The sequence below is a fragment of the Tiliqua scincoides genome, chromosome 3, assembly GCF_035046505.1.
Source record: "Tiliqua scincoides isolate rTilSci1 chromosome 3, rTilSci1.hap2, whole genome shotgun sequence".
NCBI lineage: Eukaryota > Metazoa > Chordata > Lepidosauria > Squamata > Scincidae > Tiliqua > Tiliqua scincoides.
In genome coordinates this window covers 222010212-222022298 of record NC_089823.1, presented here as the reverse complement: position 1 = coordinate 222022298, position 12087 = coordinate 222010212, and the positions used below count along the sequence as shown (strand labels likewise).

Here is a 12087-nt window from a genome sequence, read left to right as displayed (position 1 = left end):
AGACCCATTGCATTGCACCAATCGCTGTGCAGCTTTGTACTGGAATAAATCATGGCCTTGTTTCAACCAAGTCTTTGTGTCATGCATGTTTGTGGGGGGATACCTGGGCAAACAATCTACTCACCTTTTTCAATCATTTCTGCTTTGGTGCTCTCAGCTATATTTTGTCAAGAAATCTGAGCACTAAATTTGCAAAATATCAGAAAACCTAGATTCTTGTTCTGTGATCTGGAAGTGTGTGTATATTACTGGTACTCTTCCCAAGTGTTCTGGGAAGGAAATTAACTTGCTAAACAAGTCATTTTCCTTATACTAAGCTATTCCTCTGTCATGCTTACAGTACAAATTCAACACATATGGCGTTCACCCCTTTTACATGGGTTTGGAAAAGGATGGAAATGCACACGGAGTTCTCTTGCTGAACAGTAATGGAATGGGTGAGGCATCTCCTCTTTGCTTTCTGAATGAAAGTAATCAATATCAGGTTGATCAACTGCTAGCTTGTCAGCCACATAATTCTCCAACCCCAAATTTTCAAGCCCCCTGTATTATTTCCCTTGCCAGAACAGGGGCAGGGGATGTTGCTTCTTGTTTGGTAGATTCCCCAAGGGCAGCCTCCCCTATTCTTTTATAAGAGGTAATCACAGAAGCCACTGCAACATAGCAGAGGTTTCTAGAACAACATCTTCTTACCCAAGAAGGGGACACCTTCCACATAAGTGGCAAGGTCTCTTATGTGTTTTGGCCAAGGCAATATAGTCCCATATTGTGATAGTTGAAACTGCTTCTTACTTGGGAGATGTTCATTCCTTAAGAAGTGAGAACTTGCCCACTCTATAGGACTTTGGGAAAGAAGGTTAATTTCTCAAATGGAAGGAAAGGACTCCTACAGTCTTTAGCCTTGACTATCGATGGCATGACTTTCTCAGTCATGCTCCTGAAAGGAAGAGAGGGTGATTTGGGCTATTACACTTACTATGATAATAATTCTCTTCTTTTTCTGTTTTCTTCTGAATTTATAGAGGTAAAATTTCAGCCAACTCCTGCTTTGACTTATCGAACCATTGGAGGAATTTTGGATTTCTATGTAGTTTTGGGCCCAACTCCAGAACAAGTGGTTCAGGAATACACTGCAGTAAGTCTCAATTTATTTTGTGGAGCATGTACTAAAAGCAAATCATTGTGCCCTTCATTTTGTTTGACAACATAAATATTTTTTATTATTACTAGCTCATTGGGCGTCCTGTCATGCCTCCATATTGGGGTTTAGGATTCCAGCTGTGCCGCTATGGATATGAAAATGATGAAGAAATCTCTAACCTGTACGATAGCATGAAGGCAGCTAAAATCCCCTATGTAAGTTGACCACGACTGTTTATTTGCTATGCTTTTATTTCTCCTCCATGTTGTTCAGGAGGGCACACAAGACCTCCTCTTCTTCACAACAACCTTCTGGAGTAGTTTGGGCCAAGGGACAGTGATTGGCCCTAGGTCAATCAGCAAGCCTCAAGGATGAGCAAGGATTTGAACCTTTTGTCTTAACTGAAAGCTGAAGAATTATGGGTGTAAAAATAGCATTTTCAAGTTCCAGGGTCATGTATTAAGCTGAGCGGTTTGTTGAATCTTCAGTACCCTGCCTGTGACGTCCATGGCTGGCGGAGACCCCGCCCCTTTGGGTGTGCCCAAGCACGGGGGGCTTACCTGGACGATGCGTGTCGGTCGTCGGCGAAAAGAAGAACGTGAGGCAGATATAGTGGATTTATACAGCCGGTTTACTCGTGTTAAGTTCTTCACACTCATGGGGCCTGTTACGTCACAGGCCCCTTTGTTTTACATAGACTGGTGGCGTCGGCGCATACCCGGCCCGTTCCCCACGTTGGCCTGACCCCTTGGGGCTTCAGGCCTGGCTCTCCCACTGCTGTCTGTCGGCCAGGGGTATGGGTTCCCGAGAACTGCAGTACCTTGGCTGGGGGTCTGCTCAGCTGTCCTCAGGAGGGCCCCTTGTACCTCCGGTCTTGCCCCTCGAATCCCTGGCCTCCAATGGGGTTTGTTGAGAGGGGGTCCTGGCTGTTGTAGACTCGCCTCTCTGATCTCTACCCCAGGACCCCAGGCATGACGAGGGTCTGGAGGCCCCCAGCCCCTGGCCCTTCTCTCCAGGGCTGAGGTCTGCCGAGTTCCCTGAGGAGCCTCAGTTGTCTGGATGAGGCCGGGGTGGCTACCCCCTTTCGCCTCCTCTGGGATCCCTCTCCCGACTGGAGAGGAGTGACCACTCCCTTCGCCTCCCAGCCTCCTTATGAGGCTCCCCTTGTTCTGCTCCAGCCCCGCCCCTTCCACCCACGTGCCTGCTGACTGCTCCCAGGAGGCACCAGGGCCTGCTCCCTGGGAAGGGACTTGGCTGGGGTCCCAGTCCTGATAGTAGTCCTGTTTTACTCCAGAAGAGGCCCTTACCCCTGAGGAGGACCCTGCTCCAGGTTGATTCCAAGCCACCTGGGCTGGGCCTAGGTGACACTGCCATTCCTGCAAATGCCAGGAAATTGACTTTGGGTTTATATAGCACAAACACAGTGGAGGACTCTAGTAAATGGTCCTGTGCAGAAGTGGAGTTGGGGGGGCGGTGTGGTAAGTACAGCATGCTTTGCAGTGTACCATTTAAGCAGCCCCTGCCCTTTGGTGTCGGAGCCATTTGGGGCAGCGATAGTACTTTGCTGTCACTGCCCTGAATGGCTCACATACTGAGGGGGAGGGGTGCTTAGATGACACATTGTGGAGCATGCTGTACTTACTGCTCCAACCCCCAGCTGTGCTTCTGGCCCTGTGTAAACTCATATATTAGGCCATGCTCCAGCCATGGAACATAAACATTTGGCAAACATGCAGAAGAATTTTTGCCTGCAAATTAGATGGAAGTGTTACATGCCTAGCCGTGTTCCTGATATGCAGAGATTTAAGAAGCAGAAATTTAACATAAAACTGTTTGCCAGGATAGACACATTATATAGCAAAGAGAGCATATCTTCTTGGCGTTCTTGTTGCCTGATATCATTAAAGAGAATATTTGGTTCCTACACGTTGGAAGTACCTAGCTTTATCCTACAAAGATTTAAAAAAATAATGGGAGTTTTCTTGTGTGTTTCTTCACACTGTGGCAATTTTGCTTTTGGTATTCATAATTATAATCAAAACATGTATGTGCTGAAAGCAAATGCATTGCAAGAAATAAATGCACAGGATTATACTGGGTTTTTAGAACTGTTGTTTAAGGGTGAAGGGCTTATAATTCTTGAGAGATTGTGGGGGGGGGGGAACTAGAGTTTTCCTTCTACAGTGTCAACTACGTATTATGGTTCATTGCTATTGCATTTTGTTTCCCCCTCTAAATGACAGACAGGCTGAGGGGCAGCAGTTCACTGGAACTGCCTGAGTTACAAGGGTGGAGCTTTAGAGGCACTGATGACTACATAAGTAGTCTTATGAAGTATCTTGCCCTTCATTTGGCCGATGCAAGGCATCTGTCCTCTGCCCCTCCCCAAAAGTTTCAGTGGAATAATAAACTGTATTCAGTGAAAACTGAAAATGAAGTTGAATTATACACACCAAATCATGAATTTCGCTGTTTTCTGTAGGATATACAATATGCAGATATTGATTACATGGAGAGGCAATTGGACTTCACTCTCAGTCCCAAGTTTTCAAACCTTCCAGCTTTGGTTGATAGAATGAAAGCGGACGGAATGAGATTTATCATCATTTTGGTCAGTACCTGAGTCTGTGTGTGTTCCCTTGCAACTTTAAAAAAAGGCGCTTTAATGTGTTTGTGTGCATGAATAAATGATAAGAAGAACTCTTCGATATGCTTGCATCAAAAAGCATATGGTTCTTCATTTCAGGATCCAGCCATTTCAGGAAATGAAACAAACGATTATCCACCGTACACAACAGGCCTTCAAGACGATGTCTTCATTCAGTGGCCCAATGGCAGTGGTATTGTGTGGGGAAAGGTAATATGTCATGTATTGTGTAATTATCTTAATCACCATCATACATAGAAGTGCCTCAAACTGCTAGCAATGCTACCTAGTCTACATAAAAATACTATGGGATGGGAGCCTGAAACATTGTTGGTTTGGGATAGATCATTGTGGTTCCGTTTGTCAAGCTTGGTCTGACAACCATAGAAGACAGGTGTAGTCCATCAGTGGATAAACTTTCTGACTAAAGAAGAATTATTGGCATGCCAGCTTGAGATGACTATTAAAAGTTCATTTTTTTCTTTCAAAATCAACAGTCAGTTGGTTTGAGCATATATTGTACTTAGGAATATTTGTATATATAAGGATGTAATTATTATTGATTGATTGATTGATTGATCTGTGTTAGGTCAATCTTTCACTTATGCCTGGAATCAATCAACCATTAAATGGACCCACCCACTATCTAATGCACACACCTTCTCACTGGAACTGATTGTCTAAGGATGAGGGCCCTTGACCTTGTGGCTATTTGAAGGGACAACCCAAAGTGGTGACCCCCGTTTGGTGTCGTACCCTCTATTGGTGACCCACCCTGCATGTTGGCTTAAGCCAAACACCCTTGCCACCAGAACTTATAAACTCCAAGGGGCAGGTTCTCTTATTGGGCCATGTATGAGTATTGTAGTTGCCACCACTATGCGATCTCTCCTCACTCCACATTGTGTAACATCTCCCAACAAAAAGTAGAAGGCAGATAGCAGAAATATATTTATATTGTTCTAGCAAAAGTTATATATCAAATTAATGGTGGAGGGGGAGGTTCCATCCTTGAACAGTTTTTTTTCCTTCTCTTTACAATTTATACATAATTGGTTTTATTTCCAATGCATTACAATTACATTAATTTACAATTGATACATACAATTTATGGATTAATTTATATTACACTAGCCAAAGCTGGCACAAAGTGACTGAGGGAAAAAATTAAAATAAAATACAAGTTGCTCATTTGTGGAGTGGGGTAAAGCCTTTTGAGTTTTTTTTAGGAATGCAAGGAAGGAGTCACTTTGAGTCCAAAAGTTTGTTGTGAGGGAAAGCGTTTACTCTTGCATACCTTCATTATTTTATTAAGATTTTTTAAAAATATAATGCTTTTTTTTTGTCTTAGGTGTGGCCAGATCTTCCTAATATTTTTGTGAATACGTCGCTATCCTGGGATGAGCAAGTTAAGGTAAATGTAGTGGAGCACAATGGCATCTTGTTAATTGCTTATCTCAGTGGTTGTGAATAGTTGTAGGTGGTGGTGGTGATCTCAGTGGTTGTAACCTGGGTAAGTTTTGGCGGGGGTGGGGACTTGGAGGGGGGGTGTACCCTGATGGCGCTGCAGTGATCACGGCACCATGGGGACCCAGGGGTATGAAGACATACTTGGGGGTCTGGAAGCGCCCCAGAGGGTCCTGAAGGCTCACAGTCCCCTCCGCGAGCCTTCTCTCTGCTACAGTGTGCTCTGTTTGCAATCAGATCGCACTTTCAGTTTGCGTTTGAAGCTCCGATCGAAAACCAAAAGTGCGTTCTGATTGTAAACAGAGCACACTGTAGCAGAGAGAAGGCTCGCGGAGGGGACTGTGAGCCTTCAGGACCCTCTGGGGCGCTTCCAGACCCCCAAGTATGTCTTCATACCCCTGGGTCCCCGCAGCGCCACAATTGCTGTGACACCTTCAGGGCACCTGCTCCTGGGCCACTCCCCTTAAGGGGGAATGGCCCTTTTTCCCATCCTATGGTGGGTCTAACAGAGTAACTGGCCCACCTCACCCCAGCAGTGTCTGTTCTAGTGGCTGTCTGCTGGTATTCTTTTGCATCTTTTTAGATTGTGAGCCCTTTTGGGACAGGGAGCTATTAGATATTTGATTTTCTCTGTAAACCGCTTTGTGAACTTTTTGTTGAAAAGCGGTATATAAATACTGTTGTTGTTGTTGTTGTTGTCTCGACCCACCACATTGAGAACCACTGGCTTATCTCATTTGAACAAGTACGGACACTCTGATGTTTGTAGCAAAAATGACTGCTACACGACGGAATGTTAAGGAGAGCTTCTGGAGTGCACTTAATTCCCTTGCAGTACACCCAGGAAGAGGGAAGGGAAAGCTAGCTGGTAAAAAGAGATGCAAGCAGCATCTTCAGACATGTGGATCTTGTTGGAAGTGGTGATTGTGGCCTAGAGTGGGGTGGATGGGGGGGAAATCAAAGTATTTGATCTTTTAGACTCCTTTAATCTGAATGAAGCAAGTATCCCTTATCATGTCCTGAATGATAGAAACTGAATTTTCTGCTTCATTTTCGTAAGGGGAAAAAACAGCCTTCTTGTCAAATTGAGATGATATCACCACAGTGAAGCAGTATTTAATAAGTATTATTATTAACAGTATTTATATACCGCTTTTCAACTAAAAGTTCACAAAGCGGTTTACAAAGAAAAATCAAATAACTAAATGGCTCCCTGTCCCAAAAGGGCTCACAATCTAAAATGATGCAAATGAATACCAGCAGACAGCCACTAGAACAGACAGTGCTGGGGTGAGGTGGGCCAATTACTCTCCCCCTGCTAAAAAAAGGAGCACCCACTTGAAAAAGTGCCTCTTACCCAATTAGCAGGGGTTAATATTTAATAATATTTAATAATTATGACATAAATATATAATATTAATAATATTTAATAAGTATGACAAAGGTGCTAATCCCAAAATCAAATAGGCTCTGTGAAGACACAGAGATGGACCTTGAAGAACCGTGAAACTAGCTCTGGGCACCCAGAAGGATTAGACTTGTTTTTCATTCCCTGAAAAGTGTTCATGCCACAAGGCAACCTTGCCCTAGATACTTAGAAGAGTTTCAAAGGTACCTTGGAGCCAGCTGTTGAAAGGGTTAAAAAACCAAGTAATCCCCTAGGACACCATGAGGCATTGGATCTTGTCCAGAGTGGCCATTTAGGTCTGTGGGTTGATTTCCTAGTGGAGAGGTGAACATGAAGATAAACCATGTTCCACTGAAGTCAATCATCTCCGGTGTATAGGATTTTGCAATCTATGGGTGCCATGGGTCTCAATAGGTGGAGCATGATGAGTTGCCATAATTGCTTACCTGTTATACCGATTATAAATCTAGAAGTATCAACTGATTAATATATATTTTTTTTCCACTTTCTTATTACAATTGCAGTTATACAGGGCTTGGGCAGCTTTCCCAGATTTCTTCCGCAACTCTACTGCTCAGTGGTGGAAAAGACATATTCAAGACTTCCACACTAACACTATCAACCCAAGCAAAAGCATTAAATTTGATGGCCTGTGGATTGTAAGTCTCCATTTATCTAAATTTTGTCTGCAGTTTTATTTAACCTTTTATGTAAAAAAGAGCTATTGAAAAAGTTGTGTATTTTTCAAGAATATTTTTATACTACCAGTTATGCTTAGTCTTTTGACCTATTTTACTGAACTGATGACTACTGATGTAGGCACAGAAGTCTGTGCAAACCTTCAAAGGCTGCTTGGTTTTACCCATATTTGTGTTAGAAATTTTAATAGCTCGCCCAGCTCAGAGAGCTTGTAGTGAACAACAGCACATACACAAGTATGCTTTGCTTAATGACGGGATTACATTTCACGAATCCCTTTTATTAAGCTGCTTGGTTGTTAAACAAAATTCTTTAGCAGGTGCAAGGATGTTTCATTAGAAGGCTCTGGAGGCTTCCTCCATTTTGTGCTGGGCCTCTGTGGAACTCAGAATGGACCTCGGAAGCCTCCAGAAGGCACACCTGGTTTTTGGAAGTGAACCAAAGGCTTCTGTGGGCCATTCTGAGGCCTGCAGAGCCCAGTAGAAAGGCTCACTGTCCTGGTGCAACCCAGAAGAGGCCTCCAGGGCCTCCCTAAGAGGCATCCCAGCACCTTACACTTTGGCATCAGCTTACAATGGTAAGCATAACTATCAGCTAACCACTACCATTGTGTATCCAGTTGGTCATTAATCAGCACATTGCTAAGCAATGCACAACTGTATATATCAGTATGAATTAGAACAAAGTAACTTGATCAAATGTTCATAAATAATTACTGTTTTGCCACTTGATCTTGATTATCTCCAAGAGTGGACCCTGCTGGGAACTTTAACTTTTCCTCCCTCTCCAAACTCAAATTATGAATGGGGCAGGGGAGGTCAAAATGATGCGGAGGCTGGGGGAGGGCAGAATAAGGTGGCAGTGGGGGTGGGAATGGGCGGATTGGGTCCAGGAAGGGGGTGGGTTTAACGGCAGCAGAGGCCACAGCAGCAGAGACCTATCCCCTTCTTGGATCCAATCCCATGGTGTGGGTCGCTGCAGACCTGTGCCAGCTCTTTAGCTAGTGCAGGTCTGACTAGTCCCTCTTGTATAATGGAGGTTTACTCCTGGGTGCAGGAACAATTGTTCACTTACCCAGGGGAAACCACTATATCTGCCCTCCCCACAGGATGCTATTTGATAATTGGAGTGGATAGAATAGGCTTGGGCTATAAATTACTTATGCTCCTTTTTTTCCTTTTTAAACAATGTAAGGACATGAATGAACCAGCCAGCTTCGTTGCCGGTTCAGTTACTGGCTGTGGAGATAACCCCCTAAATAAACCTGAATACATGCCAGGTAAGTGAAGTTTTCTTTTCATTTGGAAAGTAAAGCTGTCTAAAGTTCCAAACCTTGAATCTCATTAGTACTGTAGAGGGGTGGTGAGAGATGGAGAACATGACACTTTCTGCAGCCTGGCGTGATTGGTCCTAGGTCAGTGCCATCCTTCTCTTCCCGTCCCATCCATCGTGTAACTGTGGGGGACTGTTTAGTGCCCAGACTCACTTAGATACACTTGGAATGAGACTAATGTTTTCCAGCCCCCTGCCTCTAACATTTTGTGGAGTTTCACTCAAAATCAGAAAATTCAGTTTTGACCCTGAAACTAGACTTCATAGTTTGACATGCTGTATATTGTGCTAAATGTAAAGATTTATATGAATTTTTTTTTAATCTCCCAAAATATACATTTTATCTTCCCTAGACTTACTGGGGAAATCAATTGGTCTGAATGATAAAACCCTGTGCATGCAGAGTCAACAGTTTCTGGCTGATGGAACCCCAGTTCGACACTATGATGTCCACAATCTCTATGGTTGGTCACAAACAAAACCTACTTATGAGTAAGTCACTTTTTTTTCCTTTGTAGTGGCTTTTGTCCTTGCCCTTTCTTAGACATTTTAAATCATAAAGGGCCTTTGACAGGAGCCCAGGCAAGTTTGCCTACTATTGAGTAAACGTGCAGGTGTGAGTCAGTTTCGCTTTCCATAGGACTCAATACATTTTCCTTGTCAGGCTGGGGAAAGGGACTTCCTTCTTGAGTGATTAAGGGCTCAATCCTATCCAATTTTCCAGTGCCAGTGCAGCCGTGCCAATGTGGCATGCACTGCATCCGGTGGTGGGGAAGCAGTCACAGAGACCTCCTCAAGGTAAGGGAACATTTGTTCCTATTGTTCCCTGCACCAGTGCTGGAAAATTGAATAGGTTTGGACCCTAAATGCCCAGTTTGTTTAGCCATTTAATCATCAAGCTTCAATGTCTGGTTTCGAAATCTACAAGTGCAGTAGCCCCTCCTCATCCACGGATTTGGAACCTGTGGATTTGACCCAACTCAGGTTCCAAATCTGCATCAGGAGGGCCCATGTCCGGGAGGTCTTCTGAGTCATGGGAAAGTCATGAACGATCTCCCCACAACTCAGAACACAAGGTCTAACTATGGATTTCATTATCCATGGTTTTTGACATCTGCAGGGCTTCCAGGAACGAACCTGAATGGTGAGACATAACATTGGAAGCTTTCATTTCTTACGTTGCTGGGAGCAATTATTTGTTCACATATCCTAGTGGTTGTACTTGTATAATTGCATGTTATGTAAGCCTAATTGCTGATTTTAATTGTGAAATCAAATGTCCAGGTTGGTGGTGTAATATAGTTTAGTATGGATGTATAATTACATCCCATCAAAAGTTACCATGTCCCAGTGCATTCGGGTACAGGGCGTTTCGTTTTAGAGAGGGATTCCTTCTGCTATAGGATCTCCAAAGGCCAACTCAAGACAGTCCTTTGCATTGCAAATAATTCAGCTGACTATAATAAAGAGTTCTCTTCCATTCATTTTTGACATGGAGCAGTTTTCAGAATTTTGATAGGCTATTAAGACCGCAGCATAAGAAATTAAAGAAAATAACCCCTTGCTCCAGGCTTATCCTATAATGGACTACTTTAATTAAAAAGTGTACGTTGTTTGGCTTGGATTCCATGTAGGATATGCAGAATGATTATTTGAAATTAAGTGTTCTGTATATGCGTTCTTGAATTAATAACCTCAACAATTTGCTTCAAAAAAGTAAATGTTAAAGAGGGACAAGAGGATGCTTGTTTTATATAAAGAAAATAGGCACAATTTTTCCTTTAATCGTTTATTTCTTATAATCCAGTGCAATGTTATTGCATGCTAATTCCTTATTGAGTTACATCCTATTTTAGATCATGTCTGATCTAATGATAATATATCTAGGTCGGTTCCTTTCCAGTTCAATGAACAAGCAAAGAACAGCATTTTTTTCCCCCTATAGGCTGTAATGACCTTAAAGCCCTTGGTAGTTTTGATAGTATCATGAAGAGAGAGCATTGGTGCTGGACACACTTTTTTTTTTAACCTGAATGTTGTACCTGGCAGCATTCCAGCATTTCATTGTCAATCAAGACACTCAGAGCTGCTGATGGGACAAAAAAGAATGTTAGATTCTTCCACTGTCAGAGAAATAAACTAAGATCTGAACATTGTCAGCCGGCAATAATTCAGTACTACAGGTGGTGTAATCACTGATGCTGAAAACGGTGAAACAAAAGCTGATAAAATATTCCTCTTGTTTTTGAAAGGGCTTTTCTTCCGAGAGAGAATTACTAAAAATGCAGTATTAGTTTATACATTTGAAGGGATGCGGAAGATCTGTTCAAACAATAATTTAAAGAAAAAATATTTCACTTGCATTGTATGCTACTCCAGATCATTTATTCAATTTCAGTTCGGTAACGGTCAAGAAGTACTTCTTATTTTTCAGCATAATTTTGAGTGTGCCCTTACAGAGCTATATAAAAGCCCCCAGGGCATTGCTAGGACAGTGGTTCCCAAAGTGTGGGTCAGGACCCACCAGTGGGTCAGGACAAAATTTTTGGTAGGTCGTGAAACTGTCAAGCTGGTAGCTGACTTAAATGGAGCAGCATGTGTGTGTTTTAAGCACATAGGCGGACATGCTTCGATCCACTATGAAGGGCAGGCCAAAGGGAATGGTACACCACCGGAACAGTTCGAATCCAATGAACACAGGCCCCAACAAATTCTTGAGAATGAGATGCCCCCCCCAAGCTGACAAGAAAAATGTGTTGGGCTCGAAGGAAAGTGAAACTGCGCCACACGTATGTGCTTATTACTGAGGACGCAACCATGCCTTGACTCTTATCAAAGGCCAGGCAAAGGGGAGCACAAGGCCACCAGAATGATCCCAAACTGATGAGCATGGAGCTCCTAAAATGCTCCAGAAGCCCCTCTCCTTCCAACCAGGATAAAAACAGAGGCTTCAGTGGCTGATAAAGTGAATTTTTTTAAGTCTCGTAAAACTAGGTAAGTCATTCCAGTGCTAAAAAGGTTGGGAACCATTGCTCGCAGAAGCACCTGAGCTTTGGAGCAAGGGGCAGCCTTTGAGCTTGTCTGACCTGTCTTTTTGTGCCTGGCCCACAGGTGTACACATTTGGTCCCTGTTGTGTATATGCAACATTGGGCAGAAATGGCTTAAGACAATCCCTCACCAAACAGAGCTAAGTCTTAGGCAGACTCTTTTTATTCTCTGTTGTACCTCACTCCCAGCCCATGTAACTTTAGCAGAGATGTCAGTAGGAACAGGGTGGAGTTAGCACATCAGCTGTGGAGGGGAGGGGAGTATATAAAGCTGCAGCTTTTTGTGTTGAGAGTTTTCCTGGTCAGCTGCAGGAAATACTGTCTGGTGACAGAAAGCACTAGTGA

The 12087-nt window shown here is 43.3% G+C and overlaps 1 protein-coding gene across 1 annotated transcript in view; it reads left to right on the top strand.

Moving 5' to 3' along the window:
• SI (sucrase-isomaltase) overlaps positions 1-12087 on the top strand; it is a 159359-nt gene that overhangs the window by 75409 nt on the left and 71863 nt on the right. Inside the window, exons 28-36 of the mRNA XM_066621541.1 lie at positions 341-437; positions 1023-1135; positions 1231-1356; positions 3624-3752; positions 3888-3998; positions 5140-5202; positions 7188-7322; positions 8557-8641; positions 9048-9186. Coding sequence (XP_066477638.1) covers positions 341-437; positions 1023-1135; positions 1231-1356; positions 3624-3752; positions 3888-3998; positions 5140-5202; positions 7188-7322; positions 8557-8641; positions 9048-9186 — 998 coding nt within the window. The remainder of the gene's footprint in view (positions 1-340; positions 438-1022; positions 1136-1230; positions 1357-3623; positions 3753-3887; positions 3999-5139; positions 5203-7187; positions 7323-8556; positions 8642-9047; positions 9187-12087) is intronic.